Source organism: Sparus aurata, chromosome 1 (assembly GCF_900880675.1).
Source record: "Sparus aurata chromosome 1, fSpaAur1.1, whole genome shotgun sequence".
NCBI classification, from domain to species: Eukaryota; Metazoa; Chordata; class Actinopteri; order Spariformes; family Sparidae; genus Sparus; species Sparus aurata.
The window spans coordinates 5,064,947-5,081,526 of record NC_044187.1 but is presented as its reverse complement, the minus strand read 5'-3'; the positions used below and the strand labels follow the sequence as shown (position 1 = coordinate 5,081,526).

General features: G+C 43.8%; 1 protein-coding gene across 1 annotated transcript; it reads left to right on the top strand.

The window, feature by feature from the left end:
* Window positions 1–6,807: 6,807 nt before the first annotated feature.
* LOC115588072 (sialoadhesin-like) lies at window positions 6,808–11,343 on the top strand. The gene is made up of 4 exons (XM_030428375.1): window positions 6,808–7,228; window positions 9,039–9,395; window positions 9,525–9,627; window positions 11,334–11,343. The coding sequence occupies exons 1-4, from the start codon at window positions 7,174–7,176 to the stop codon at window positions 11,341–11,343; spliced, it is 525 nt and encodes a 174-aa protein (XP_030284235.1). The 5' UTR covers window positions 6,808–7,173.
* The last annotated feature ends 5,237 nt before the right edge of the window (window positions 11,344–16,580 follow it).

Here is a 16,580-nt window from a genome sequence, read left to right as displayed (position 1 = left end):
TAAATGTTTGAGTTCCCTCTCAGTGTTCCTATCAGCCTTGTTTTCTGCAGCAGCTGTTTTGAGTGAAACATCTCTAAAAACCAGCTGTATACTACATGCTCAGCACCAAACAACAGACGGAGTTAGCATCTCGCTGGACACCAAAGTAGAGTATTTAGCTGCTAGACAGATATTTTATCAGTATTTCTGAGTATTTCTTGCTTGAAGATACATTTGTCACTGTTTTCTATCTGTGAGAAAAGTTGCTCACACCTCAGAGTTCTGCATTTCTCTGCAGTTCTCATTCACACTCTGCAGCAGCTTGAACACAGGAAGATAACCAGCGGACACTTGTTTCATGCGTCACACTTGTGCTGTGTTAAAGTACACAGTGTCAACACATTGTTGCTCCTTCACTGCAGCCTCTGTGTGATGTCCGTCCTCAGTGCTCTCAGAGATCAGGTGCACATCTTTCACTGTTCCTTTGCTTTAAATATTCTCATGTAAACCTTAATGATTTGCACATTTCTCCAAACCTCTGTCGACTTTGTCCTGAACCACAACTACCGCTGAAACTTTATTTACAGTATAAACCCAATTTTAAAACTGACCTTAAGAGAAACTTGTGATACAGATCAAGTCTTACTTACCATCCTAGTTAAGATAACAGAGACTGTCCAAAAACCTGTTGATGAATTTTCATTCATCTGAAGTCTTTAATGAAGCTCCATCGATGAGAACAAAACCCAACACTACATGTAGTGAGACAGTGTGTTGCTTCACCAGTGCTGAAGGACACTTCCTGGTCTCTGACTATTTAACTTGTTGCCCGAATACTGCTTGTTTAAGTCACGTTGTAATTGAAGGAAGAATATGCATTCGGTCGATCGTGAAGTTTGTGTGTTTCTCGTATGAGATATAGTGAAGATTAGTGAAGGCACAGGAAGGTTAGTGAAGGCTCTGATGCTACTGCCCCAACACACAGCAGCAAAGAAAATTACGCCTGCAACAACAGACTGGTGAAAGATTTCCAACATCTTGCTGCACACGTTGAAGGATCTCAGCTTCCTCAGGAAATAGAGTCTGCTCATCTCCTAGAGACACATTGTAGACAGAACACTGCCCAGACGGACAAACTGTGGCCTGCCTGTCAAGTAGTTAGTAATCCAGGAGATCATTGTGTCATCACTACCATCACCTGCAGCTTCTCACCCAGTAGCAGAGGTTTAATGGTGTTAAAAGCACTGAAGAAATCAAAGAATGTGATCCTCACAGAGCCTTCTCTACCATCCAGATACACACGGGCTCATTGCAGCAGGTAGATGACAGCATCATCAACTCCTAAATGGGGCTGATAGACAAATTGCAAAGGGTCCAGAAACGTCCTCACCTGTGGCCTCAGCTGGGCTAAGACCAGCCTCTGCAGGACCTTCATCACATGAGATGTGAGAGTGACTGGTCTGTAGTCTGCCGGGTCGGATGGCCTCGACATCTTGTGGACTGGAACCAGGCAGGACTTTTTCCACAGGGTTGGGACCTTCTCCTGACTCAGACTCAGGTTGTACAGATGTCCCAGAACAGGAGACAGCTGGCTGGCACAGGTCTTCAGGATCCTGGGTGTGATGCCGTCAGGGCCTTAGCCTTTCACTGATGTAGTCTTTCCAGCTGCCTCTTTGGCCCCGTCCAGACGACAGCGCAATTTTGCGTAAACGCACATGTATTGCATCATTTTGGCCAACCGTCTATACAGATCCTGAAAACGCAGTGACTGAAAACGCACTTTTTTGAAAACGGGTCTCAGAGTGGAGAAATCACGCCCCAGAGGCAAGAAGTCGCCCCACCCCTCGACCTCTTGCCTCTGACCTCTGAACCCTTCGACGTCTCATAACAACAACAACAACAATGGCGGACTACACGCTCGTGTTCGTGCTACAGAAGATATTGAGCCTTTCGTGCAACTTACTCGCCTTGTAGTTGAGTGTGAGTCGCAGCAGCAGTTCGACCTCATTACCGGTCCACACAAACGATTCTGGTTTCCTTGCACTAGCCATTTTCATCTTCTTCTTGTTGTGTTTGGTTTCTCTGTCTTCTGTCTCTTTGTTCACAGCCCGCAAGCTTAATGTGCATGCTCCGTGTCTTCTTCTCCGTTTTTGGTGAATTTCAAGCACCACCTATAGGCCTGGAATATGAACTACAGCGTTTTCGGTCGTTTTCAGTGGATCCGTGTGGACGCAAATATTCTTGAAACGATGCCAAGGAAGACGGAGAAAAAAAAGATAGTTTTCGCCCGTCTGGACGGCCCCTTTACCTGGCCTGTAGTTACTGTTGGGCGGGGATTAATGCAGATGTCTTCAGTGGAGGAGGAGGGAGAGGGGGGTCAGATGGGGAGATGCTGCACAGGAGAGTGCTGGGGGAAGGTCGAGCCATTTGGGACAGTGTGGGTGTGTGGGGGGCTGGGGGTGTCTGGGGGGGTGGCAGGAGGTGAGCTAAACCTGTTAAAGAACTGGTTGAACTGGTTTGCTCTATCTAGGCTCCCTGATGTCTGCCTGTCTTTCGCCTTTATCCCTGTGATGTTCTTCATTCCCGTCCACACATCTCTCACACTGTTCAGAAGTGCCTTCAGGTCATTAGTGATCCAGGGCTTGTTGTTGGAGAAGCAGTGCACGGTCCAGGCTGGCATGTTGGCGTCCTCACAGAATCTGGTGTAATTGGTGATGCAGTCAGTCATCTAAAAATTGTCCCCCCCATGTAGCTCACGGAATACATCCCATTCTGTCGACTCAAAGCAGACCTGCAGTGCAATGTTTTGATGTTTGATGATGTTTTGAGTCTGATTTTAGTGTCTGATGTGTTCTGTGTTACAGTGCTTCAGGGTCAGAATGACTGGGGAGTGACTTACAGCTCTACTGAGATCTGTGCCTTAAAAGGATCAACAGTGGAAATAAACTGCACCTACACATACCCATCCAGATTATTTGGCCGTGATAATGAAGTTAAAGAAACATTCTGGTTGACTAAACTGAGTGGAAATCAACCTGTGGATCTGAGAACAGACTCAGATTATCAAGATCGTGTTGAGTACAGTTGTTCTGAGAAGAGCTGCACTCTGAGAATCACAGACCTGAAAGAGAGCGACTCAGCTGAGTACCAGTTCATGTTCATTACAAAACAACCAGATGGGAGATATACTGGTTCACCTGGAGTCACTTTGAGGGTCACAGGTAACATTTTCATTTACATTTTAATAATTTCCAAATGTTCAACATCTGAAGAACAATAATATAAATGTGTGTGTGTTTGTTGACAGTTTGTCTAAAAAAGCATTCTTGTGTCCTCTTCACATCCAGATCTGCAGGTGAAGGTGGGCAGATATTATCGCTGGGGAGAGCTGAAGTGTCACAGCAGTTGTCGTCTACTTGATCATTCTTCATACATCTGGTACAAAGATGGACAGAAAGTTCAGTCACAAACATCTTCTACTTATTCAAACTACTTTTATTCTGCAGACAGTTATTCCTGTGCTGTTAGAGGACATGAGGATTTCCCCTCTCCTCCAGTGTGTGAGTTTACTACACTAACATAACACCATCTGATGGAGTCTGATAACTACATGTATTTTAATATGGAGACCTTCATTGTGACTCTTCATCAACTCTGGTTTAAAAATGATCAGAACTTTGTTTTATCTTTTAGGTGTCTATGATCGACCCTGCAACAGAGTGATTTACACTGACAGAAGCATCTGTGCCTCCAAAGGCTCATCAGTGGACATTTCTTGCACTTACAGCAGTTATCAAACTATCAGGTCTAAATTCTGGTTCAGTCCTGAACGTTCTCATCAGTGGCAGAGTCCTTCACAGCCTGAGGACCTTAGTGAAGACTCCCAGTTTGCAGGTCGTGTTCAGGTCCTTGAATCAGAGAGAGGACGCTCCACTCTGAGAATCACTGACCTGACAGAGAGTGATTCAGCTCAGTATCACTTCAAATACACAACAGGAAGCTTTGAATGGAGGAGTAGTTTACCTGCTACAACTCTGATTGTCACAGGTACTGATAAACACACACTGATGTAGAACATCAACACAGAACATTTAGGAACAGAGAACATGTTGAAAATGATGGATCATCATGAGTTTGTGTAATAATTACTGTTGTGTTGGCACAAATGTTCACTGCTAGTTCTAGGAATAGTAACTGTTGTGTTGTCGTGTGTGTACATCTATCAGTGATTTCTGTTAGAACCAGTGATAATAATATTGTTTCTTGTTCTCATATCCAGCTCTGCAGGTGCAGGTGAGCAGAATAACAGTCCACCAGTCTGATACTGAGGCAGAGCTGAAGTGTCACAGCAGCTGCAGTCCAGCTGGTCGTCTTTCCTACGTCTGGTTCAAGAACAGGCAGAAAGTCACAGGGGTGAAGACATCTTCTTTTAAAGGCCGGGTTTATCCTGGAGACATCATCTCTTGTGCTTTGAAAGGACATGAGAACTACGGCTCTCCTCCAGTCTGTGAGTTTGATCCACTGTGACAGGAAAAAACACATACATTTCAATCACAACAGTCAATTGTCTGATAACATATTCAAATTTTTCATTAATACATGTTCAAACTTCCTCCAGATGCTCCAAAGCTTCCCTCTGTGTCAGTGAGTCCCTCTGCTGAGATAGTGGAGGGCAGTTCAGTGACTCTGACCTGTAGCAGTGATGCTAACCCAGCAGCTAATTACACCTGGTACAAGAAGAATGGAGATCCAGACCTTCAACCTCTCAGTAAAGAACCACAGCTTGTCTTCAGCTAAATCCAGTCCTCTGACTCTGGAGAGTATTACTGTACAGCTGAGAACGAGCTGGGGAGGAGGACGTCTAAATACATCTCTATTAATGTGACAAGTGAGTGAAACACTTCATATAAATATAAAAAACAACTTGAATATGTTCAGTTTTTACAGAAGATTCTTCTGATCACATCTATGCTGGAGGCCGCGAGACCAGCAGCAGAGTTGTAAGGGGTTCGGCCTGGAATATGAACTAAAGCGTGTTGAGTTGTTTTCAATGGATCTGTTTCGACACAAATATTCTTGAAACAATGCCAAAGAAGAGGGAGGAAAAAAAGATTGTTTTGGTATGTGTGGACATGGCCTCAGCGGTTGAAGAGGTGTCGACTGACCCATCAACAAGGCCTGCATCAACAGGGGAGACTCACAACCACAGGGCAGAAGACCCTCCAAGGAGACAAACAGGGGCACCTACGTGGAGCTAGGAAGCAACGTTAGCATGTTGGTGACTCACTGAGACAGGAGCTGGAGCAGGCAGGAGGTTAGCAGGCTGTTAGTGAAGTCAGTGAGTATAAGTTGTGAGTCCAACAGCCTTGATCTTGAGCAGTGTGTCTTTGGGATTAAGTTGTAGAAAAACAGCCCGTCCACAGAACCTGTGATAGAGTTCAGTTGTTCACAAATTAAGCAGTACTTCTTCAGCTCCCCCATCAGAGATTTTTTCCCCACCTGGTCCATTGTTGGTCAGTTGGTATTGTTGTTGGTGAGTCATGAAATGGTGAGGACCCAAACACAAGACACTCAGGAGGCAGGCAAGGTAAGGAACAAAAGGTGAGCTTTAATAACAAGCTGAGGTCTGAATACAAAATACAAAAAGCAACAAAAACAGGAGGAGCAGTCTGGAGCCAATACAAGAATTAAAGACCTGCAAAAAATACAACAACTAAATAAAATACAAATGAAAGAAGTGCTGAGAACACAGTCAGAGAAAACAAGGTCATTCATATTTTATTTGTGTCCACTGTTGATGAATAAAACCTTTATTCTGAAGACAACAAACGTGTTTATTAAAAACTCAAACGTGAAAGTAAACATTCAAAGTAACAGATCAGTTAATGTTAATGTTTGTAGTTTCACCTCATCCACAGACAAAACAGAAGCAGCAGAACCGACATCAGAACCACCAGAATCAACCTGATGATATTTATCATGACTGTTGTTGTTGAGCTCCCTGGAAATTGAGATAGACAGATATTAGATAGACTGTAGTGGACCTCACTAGTAGGGTTAGATTCATTAATCAGTTTCCCAGGTGTTACTGTCTGTTAATCAACTAATTAGTGTCTCACCTGCCACAACAATCAGCTGTAAGCTGGAGTTATGATGTCCTCTTCTGTTCTGGGCTTCACAGGAATAATTCCCACTGTGTTCAGCTCTGAAGTCAGTGATGGTGAAGATCTGTCCAGATGCTTTTGGTGAGTCTTCATTCTTCTTGTACCAGGTGTAATTAGCTGCTGGGTTAGCATCACTGCTACAGGTCAGAGTCACTGAACTGCCCTCCACTATCTCAGCAGAGGGACTCACTGACACAGAGGGAAGCTTTGGAGCATCTGGAGGAGATATGAACATATATCAACGAATTAGAATATGTTATCAGACAATTGACTGTTGTGATTGAAATGTATGTGTTTTTTCCTGATACAGTGGATCAAACTCACAGACTGGAGGAGAGCCGTAGTTCTCATGTCCTTTCAAAGCACAAGAGATGATGTCTCCAGGATAAACCTGGCCTTTAAAAGAAGATGTCTCCACCCCTGTGACTTTCTGTCTGTTCTTGAACCAGACGTAGGAAAGACGACCAGCTGGACTGCAGCTGCTGTGACACTTCAGCTCTGCCTCAGTATCAGACTGGTGGACTGTTATTCTGGTCACCTGCACCTGCAGAGCTGGATATGAGAACAAGAAACAATATTATTATCACTGGTTCTAACAGAAATCACTGATAGATGTACACACACGACAACACAACAGTTACTATTCCTAGAACTAGCAGTGAACATTAGTGCCAACACAACAGTAATTATTAGACAAACCTTTGCTGTTCTGGTGCCTCAACTTTGGAACAACATCACATTTAGTGTCTTTGAATCATGTTTGTAAAGCAACAGTAAGAATCATTTCTTCATTTCATCTGGGTTTAGAGGCGTTTGTCTCAACATACTATTAATAATATAAAGAGGAAGTGAGCCAGCCAGTTAACACCTCGATGTGTGTTTAAGACAAATGAACCAACCAGAGAGAGACAAACTGTCTCGTGACCACGTCATCCCCCTTCATGTAGAAGTGTTTGGTGAGATAAACTGACATTCAGAACTTCTCATGTATGTGATCAACCTGCTGATTTAACAGACGTGAGGAGAAGCTATGAGTTTAACAGCAGCAGCGAGTGGATTTGTTGTCATCCTTCTCTCTGTACAAGGTACTGTACGTCTACATTTATACTGTAAGACTGTTAGCATGGTGGTTTCATAGTAAAGATTTGATGTGTAACAGTGCACAGTTAGAGATAGTAAAGCTGTGTTTGTGTGGATGTACAGTGACTGTAAATACTGTACATTAACAATGAAATCTAAATAGAAAATATGTTAAATAAAATGAATCACTCTGAGAACTTCCTCCATCGTTCAAACTTCCTCCAAACTGAACTTGAGCCTGCGTTCGTAGGTGTTAGAGGCTGGTCGATGTGCTCCGATGGCATAATTAACACAGGAACCACAGTTCAGAAATAACACATCTCTATCATGTCTTTCACGTCAAGAGAAATTAAATACCATTAGCGTAACAAGATGAAGAACAAGTGTACGTCACACAAATTTGTATTAAGAATGTGACTAAAATAAGAGAATAAAGTGGAGGTGCTGCTTGTAGTAATGAAGCCACAGAGAATTATCAGCAGACTCCAGTTCCTGTCAGCTTCACAGAGTTTGATTTTGTTTTATTTTTATAACTTTATTGTTTGAGTTCACTCTTAGTGCTTTCATCAGCCTCAATTTCTGTTTTCAGTGAAACATCTCTAAAACCAGCTGTACAGTACCTGCTCAGCACCAAACAACAGACAGAGTTAGCATCTCGCTGGACACCAAAGTAGAGTATTTAGCTGCTAGACAGATATTTTATCAGTATTTCTGAGTATTTCTTGCTTCAGGATGAATTTTTCAGTGTTTTCTATCTGTGAAAAAAGTTGCTCACACCTCACAGTTCTGCATTTCTCTGCAGTTCTCATTCACACTCGGCAGCAGCCTGAACACAGGAAGATAACCAGCAGACACTTGTTTCATACATCACACTTTTCTTAGAAGTACTTCTCTCTAAGTGTTGTGTTAAAGTACACAGTGTCAACACATTGTTGCTCCTTCACTGCAGCCTCTGTGTGATGTCCGTCCTCAGTGCTCTCAGAGATCATGTGCACGTCTTACACTGTTCCTTTGCTTTAAATATTCTCATGTGAACCTTAATGATTTGTACATTTCTCCACACCTCTGTCGACTTTGTCATGAGCCACAAATGTCACTGAAACTTGATTTACAGTATGAAACCATTTTTAAAACAGACCATAAGAGAAACGTGTGATACAGATCAAGTCTTACTTACCGTTCTAGTTGAGATAACAGAGACTGACCCAAAACCTGTTGATGAATTTTCCTGTATCTGATTAACACCGGTGAGAAAGGAGAGTTGAAGTATTTAATGAAGCTCCATCGAGGAGAAAAAAACTCAACAGTACACGTAGTGAGACTATGTATTGCTTCACAAGTGTTGAAGGACACTTCCTGGTCTCTGACTATTGAACTTGTTGCCCGAATACTGCTTGTTTAAGTCACGTTGTAATTGAAGAAAGAACATGGTTTTGGGTCGATCGTGAAGTTTGTGTGTTTCTCGTATGAGATGTAGTGAAGGTTAGTGAAGGTACAGGAACCTCTGACCACACAGAAGTCTGTGACCTCTATCATGACCTCAGGGTGACTCTACCTCCTCTGTAAGTAGAGTGGGAGATGTATACAGACAGATTTACTGCTAGGAACCTGTGAGACTGAACGTATGAAAATTCCTTTACAAAACCGTCTGAAGGCTGCCTTTACTCGCCCACCAAACACAAGTTTGTATGAAGAGAGCCACAGTGTGTTGAGAAGTGTAGCTTCACAGACTGAAGCTCCTTCACTGCAGTGAAAATCTGTCTCCTGATGATGTTTAGAGTCTGATTGTAGTTTCTGATGTTCTCTATGTTACAGTGATACAGGGTCAGAATGGCTGGGGAGTGACTTACAGCTCTACTGAGATCTGTGCCTTAAAAGGATCAACAGTGGAAATAAACTGCACCTACACATACCCATCCAGATTATTTGGCCGTGATAATGAAGTTAAAGAAACATTCTGGTTTTCTAAACTGAGTGGAAAACAACCTGTGGATCTGAGAACAGACTCAGATTATCAAGATCGTGTTGAGTACAGTTGTTCTGAGAAGAGCTGCACTCTGAGAATCACAGACCTGAGAGAGAGCGACTCAGCTGAGTACAAGTTCAAGTTCATAACAAACCAACCATATGGGAGATATACTGGTGAACCTGGAGTCACTTTGAGGGTCACAGGTAACATTTTCATTCATAACTTAATTATTTCCAAATGTTCAACAACTGGACAACAAAAATATAAATGTGTTGTGTGTGTTTGTTGACAGTTTGTCTAAAATAACATTCTTGTTCCTTCTTCACATCCAGATCTCCAGGTGAAGGTGACCACATACTTATTTTCTAGCAGGAGAGACCTGAAGTGTCACAGCAGATGTCGTCTACCTGGTCGTTCTAATCCTTCCTACATCTGGTACAAAAATGGACAGAAAATTCAGTCACAAACATCTTCTACGTATTCTAACTACTTTAAATATAAAGGCAGTTATTCCTGTGCTGTTAAAGGACATGAGGATTTCCTCTCTTCTCCAGTGTGTGAGTTTACTACACTAACATAACACCATCTGATGGAGTCTGATAACTACATGTATTTTAATATGGAGACCTTTATTTTGACTCTTCATCAACTCTGGTTTAAAAATGATCTAAACTTTGTTTTATCTTTCAGGTGTTGATGGTCAAACCTGCAACAGAGTGATTTACACTGACATAAGCATCTGTGCCTTCAAAGGCTCATCAGTGGACATTTCTTGCACTTACAGCAGTTATCAAACTATCAGATCTAAATTCTGGTTCAGTCCTGAACGTTCCCATCAGTGGCAGAGTCCTTCACAGCCTGAGGACCTTAGTGAAGACTCCCAGTTTGCAGGTCGTGTTCAGGTCCTTGAAACAGAGACAGGACGCTCCACTCTGAGAATCACTGACCTGACAGAGAGTGATTCAGCTCAGTATCACTTCAAATTCACAACAGGAAGCTTTGAGTGGAACAGTAGTTTACCTGGTACAACTCTGACTGTCACAGGTACTGATGAACACACACTGATGTAAAACATCAACATAGAACATTTAGAAACAGTGAACATGTTGAAAATGATGGATCATCATGAGTTTGTGTAATAATTACTGTTGTGTTGGCACTAATGTTCACTGCTAGTTCTAGGAATAGTAACTGTTGTGTTGTCGTGTGTGTACATCTATCAGTGATTTCTGTCAGAACCAGTGATAATAATATTGTTTCTTGTTCTCATATCCAGCTCTGCAGGTGCAGGTGACCAGAATAACAGTCCACCAGTCTGATACTGAGGCAGAGCTGAAGTGTCACAGTAGCTGCAGTCCAGCTGGTCGTCTTTCCTACGTCTGGTTCAAGAACAGACAGAAAGTCACAGGGGTGGAGACATCTTCTTTTAAAGGCCGGGTTTATCCTGGAGACATCATCTCTTGTGCTTTGAAAGGACATGAGAACTACAGCTCTCCTCCAGTCTGTGAGTTTGATCCACTGTATCAGGAAAAAACACATATACACACTGGCTAAAGATTGCAGATGGACACGTGTGAAGAACTAAAAGTACAAATTATATCAGTTTCCACCATGAGGAGTCTGACCAGGGACAGCTCCACGATCAGCTCTCTAGACAGCCACTGTGACAAATAGAGACAAATACAACAGAAACAGAGAAAGATACATATTATATACATTTATATATATTCTAATTGTTCATTAATACATGTTCATATCTCCTACAGATGCTCCAAAGCTTCCCTCTGTGTCAGTGAGTCCCTCTGCTGAGATAGTGGAGGGCATTTCAGTGACTCTGACCTGTAGCAGTGATGCTAACCCAGCAGCTAATTACACCTGGTACAAGGAGAATGGAGATCCAGACCTTCATCCTCTCAGTGAAGAACCACAGCTTGTCTTCAGCTCCATCCAGTCCTCTGACTCTGGAGAGTATTACTGTACAGCTGAGGGCGAGCTGGGGAGGAATACGTCTGAATACATCTCTATCAATGTGACATGTAAGTTAAACAGTTTATTTAAAAATAACAGTCCAGTCCAATCTGTCCAGTCTTTGCAGGAGAAGATTTCACTATCATGTACATTCTTGTGCTCCACATTCCCAGTCGCCTGTAATTCACTGAACAGCTCCAGGAGACTTGAGGAGTTTTTTTGCTGTTTTGGGACCAGATTCAAACAGTTCTACACACAGCTGTTCACACTCTATGGTTTAAATACTACACATTGTATTATTGTAACACACACTTCCTTTTTTCTTAATACATCTCCAGATGCTCCAAAGCTTCCCTCTGTGTCAGTGAGTCCCTCTGCTGAGATAGTGGAGGGCAGTTCAGTGACTCTGACCTGTAGCAGTGATGCTAACCCAGCAGCTAATTACACCTGGTACAAGGAGAATGAAGACTCACCAAAAGCATCAGGACAGATCTTCACCATCACTGACTTCAGAGCTGAACACAGTGGGAATTATTCCTGTGAAGCCCAGAACAGAAGAGGAAGAAATGAAACCACCATACATCTGACTGTGGCAGGTGAGTTATTAATCCCCCAAGATGATATTTTTTTATTTTAGTGAAACTTTTGACAAAAACAACTTCTCTCACACATGTTAATAAAAAAAAAAAATAATAATAATAATAATAATAAATAAAAAAATCTGTTGTTTGTAATGAGAAGCCGTTTCACTAGCAAGGACCACACCATCAACGAGATGCATTTAAGGATTTATTAGTTACAAAGGAAAACGAAGTGTCGAAGATCTTGGTTCTTTTGAGTTCTTCGAGTGCGTTGTGGGGATTCTTGTAGGGGGGGGGGGGAGCAGAATATGAGAGCGAAGCAGTGGAGAGGGTCAGGTGGTTATTTATAGAAATGCGGAAGTTGGCGCTGTTGAGGTGTGGTCCTGCTCCTGAAACTTCGCCAATTAAGCTTCAATTCACTAGCAAGGACCACACCATCAACGAGATGCGTTTAAGGATTTATTAGTGACAAAGGAAAACGAAGTGTCGAAGATCTTGGTTCTTTTGAGTTCTTCGAGTGCGTTGTGGGGATTCTTGTAGAGAATCCGCCGCCGCTCCCGGGCAGCGACGGACCCCCAAAAACCTCCAATTACTTGAGAAGAGATGGAGCGGATCTGAGATTTTTGAGATCTGAACGGATGTAGCGGTGGTACGTTTGGGAGGACCAGCGGCCCATGAGAGTATGAAGTGTTCTGGGAAGCCATACGGGAGGCTGAAGTGGCAGCTCCGATTCTGCAGGATTGTCCAGAGTAGTTGTCAGGCAAAATATCCGACAATGAGAGCATGTGGCGAAAGTGATGGTGGAACCAGAATTGAGTAGCCACTTGGCCGCGTTCGGAGATGAAGAGAGGATCTGTCATTGTTGTGAGATTTACGTAATTGCGAGAAATTTGCGAGGGTTTCGAAGGGATTCAGTGGTGATTGGACCTTGTTGAAAAAGACGGGTGTAGACGGACCAAATTGATTGGTTTTGGTTTGCTTTACAGTTTTTCTCAATTGTTTACACACAAAAACTGGTACTTGAGACACAATGACCACAACATGTAACTCATGCACCAACCCCCTGAACCAACTGCTAAACTACAAGCACAATTCCTGCTTTACACTCAAATTGCAGTTCTAAAACACACTTTTTTCAAAACACTACACACAATTCTCTGCATTTGGCACAATATTCATAAAGCAAATCTCTTGCTTTCACAAAGAACACTCTGTCATTCAAAATTCCAAAGTGAATTGCCCTACTATGCACACTGACTCATCAAATGGGCAAACACCTAGACACCCTACACAACACACTCATTCCACCAGAGCAGCTCAGGTACATTGTCATTTGGGACAACGTAAGTTTCCACTGGGCTGCTCTGGTTCGTAACTGGTTCACTGCCCAACCACGCTTTATCTCCCTCCATATTCTCCATTCCTCAATCCTATTGAGAATTTTTTGTATATTGTATGACCGAAATCCACAAATCCACAAATGTGTATACCCCTTCTCCAAGCTATGGAAGATACACGTGGATATATAGCAGTTTGTGCTTTTCATGGCTGGATTCACCATGCTAGGTGATGTTTCTCTTGCTACTTGGCCAGGGAAAACATTGCTTGTGATGTGGATGAGGTGCTGTGGCCAGACCGAAACAGAGGAGAGCATGCTGCACAGTTTTTTTTTTGTTTTTTTTTTACTGTAACTGTGTACAGTAAATTCTTCTGTTGTTTTGTATGTAGACCATATATTGTTGTATATGCACTTTGTGTTGGTTGAGATGTACACTGTGTACATTGTTTTTGTGGGAAAAATAAAATATATCTGTTACCGTGTATTTGTGTGAGTATAAAAACAATATTCTCAAATATTTTACATCACACTTATGTATGTACTGACTGTAGTAAGTGTAACTGAACAAGAAAGGCCTAAGTCATTATGATGAATGAAGAAGAAGTGTTTTCCATTCATCATAGTGTTTTACACTGAGCACATCAGTGTTCATCTGGTTCTTATAAATGTCTATTCATTTGATGGTTTGTGTGTGTCATTTGAAAACAAAATACCATTTTGAGAAGAAATAACATTGTTTTGAATGTAAAGTTTAATTTTGCAGGAGAATTGAGGGGTTTTGCCCATTGTGTGTGTGATTTTTGATTTGTGTGTAGAGTTCTGAGAGCATGAGGCATGCTTTCAGAAAATGTGTGTAAACAATCGAGAAATACTTTAAGTGGAACACCATAGTGTCGTATGAAAAGTGAGACAAGTCAGAAATGCAAGCATGACGGGTTGAGTCGAAGTGAATGGTTGAGGAGGTGAATTTGGAGCATCTGAGGAAACCAAAAAGGCAAGCAAGAACATGGCTTCCAGGGTTTCGGCGACTTGAGGAGTGCCGTACCCGGAACGGATTGTGTGGAGGCAGATTAACAGCAAGTCGGCATTAAGAGGAAGACGGCGAGGGCTTAACGAACTGTTAACGAACAGCCGGTTATTGTCTTGGAAAGAAGCTGATACCGCTAAGGTAAGCTTGGTGATGTGTGATTTGTCATGATGAATGGGCGTAAGTATTGAAAGAAGTCGTGGTGATGAGATCGAATGACGGAAAGATTGTGTTGTATTGGTCGTGAAAGTAATGAAAGCTTTCCAAGCTGTCCAGTAGGAAGAGAGGGTCGAGGGTGATAGGCTGTTGATGATAGAGCTCTAGGAGTCGCTTCTCAGGGGTATAAGCGCAGGATTTACGAGTTGAATGTCGACGCCCGACCGGCGTAGGGAAGGTGTCTGCGTGAGGTGCCAAGCTTCTGAACTTCTGGCATTCATTAGCGAGCTTCGGGGGCGATTCTGCCGCAAACCATCTTCCATTGTGGAAACCCCCCAAAACCGGCCTAAGGGGCAGCATCGATGTACAGATGGATGTCGTGCGAGTGAGTCGGTTGGTCATCGTAAAAGAAAGTGATTCCATTCCAGTTGGTGAGAAGGTTGAGTCACGGACGGATTTCGGCAAGGCTCGAGCAATCCAGGGAGATGGAGGTCAAGAGTGATGGGACGGAAGAAGCGATGGATGGTAGGTTGGAGATAAAGGCTCGCCCTTGGGGAATAATGCGTAAGGTGAAGTTGATGTGGCCCAGAAGGGACAGAATTTGACGTTTGGTGCGGCACGGGGCGCAGAAGAAGGTTCGGTTGAGCTTTCCGACCGGTAATGAAGTCTAAAACTTGTTTGTGTCAAGAATGATTCCGAGAAACTCAAGGGATGTGGAGGGGCCCTCTGTTTTCTCTGCGACAATGGGACCCCGAGGTCAGAGAAGACTGAAATCAGGGTAACCAGGCCGGAAGCGGGTGGCGATGAGGTGGTTGGAAATTGTTAGACTGGATCCAGCTGAGGGCTTCAGGTGGGGTGTCGAAGAGTTTAGACTGGGATGAGCCTAACAGCGAAGTAATATGTACCACGCCAGTGGATTCTGAAGAAACCGCAGAAGTCAGGGTGAATAGGAAGGACTTTGAAAGCACTGGTCTGTTCCTGGACCTTCCTTAACTTCCTTAGCTAGCGTGCGGTCGACTAAATCTGGCTCGGTTATGGTCGACTGAAGATTTTGATTTTGAAAGAGATAGATGATTGTGTGGAAGTCCTGGGTAACAAACCTTCTTCAAGTCCTTTATGAGAAACTAGCTTTGGCGAGGTAGGTTGTACGGGCATTCGGGGTGGGCGTGGCCCCCGTCGCAGAAGGAGTAAACGTGGAGAAAGCGGCACTGGGACATGGTGCATCCGGTACTGTTGAAGCCGTTGCAAATCGAACGACCTCCTTGGTGCATGACGGGCCTGCCTTTCTTATCTCTGCCGTTGATTACAGGAAAGATGACAGAAGGGGTAGATGACATCTGTTCTGGAGGTATGGGTGCTGGTGGAGCTGCCAACGACAGGGGAGAGAAGGCTGAAGCTCTCGTTTGTTTTTTTGTGCGGCTCAGTGTGGGTAGCTGTGTATAAGGTGAAATTAGTGGTTGCCTGCTGAGGGGGAAGAACGGGTGCTGGCATCTCGGTGCCGACGACCCCAGCCGACATGAGCTGCTGGGACTGATGGAGCTGGGAGATGGAAGCTCCCTGCATCCCGGCGTAGGGCAGCCCTGGTTGAAGCGAGGTGCTGTGGTTGCTGGAATTAGGCGGCAGAGGGCGCTGGCATCTTGGTGCCAGGAGCCTTGGTTGAAGAGAGGTGCTGTTGTTGATGGAAACAGGAAGCAGAGGGCGCTGGCATCATGGTGCCAGGAGCCCCGGTTGAAGCAATCTGCTGTGGTTGCTGGAAATAGGCGGCAGAGGGCGCTGGCATCTTGGTGCCATGAGCCCCGGTTGAAGCTAGCAGCTGTGGTTGCTTGAAACGGGAAGCAGGGGGCGCTGGCATCTCGGTGCCAGGAGCCCCGGTTGAAGCGAGCTGCTGTGGTTGCTTGAAACGGGAAGCAGGGGGCGCTGGCATCTCGGTGCCAGGAGCCCTGGTTGAAGTGAGCTGCTGTGGTTGCTGGAAACGGGAAGCAGGGGGCTCTGGCATCTCGGTGCCAGGAGCTCCGGTTGAAGCGAGTTGCTGTGGTTGCTGGAAACAGAAAGCAGAGGGCTCTGTCATCTCGGTGCCAGGATCAGAATCAGAATCAGTATCCTTTAATGTCCCGCAGACGGGGAAATTTATTTGTCGCAGCAGCAGAATATCACGAGACCAGAACAATAGCAAAATAGACAATAGAATAGACACTATAATTAAAAAGGGAAAGAAAATAGAATTGAATCGACGTATATACATATTTACATGATGTAGTGCAAGAATGGACAGTAATTTTTTATATACAGACCGGAGCCCCGGTTGAAGCGAGCTGCT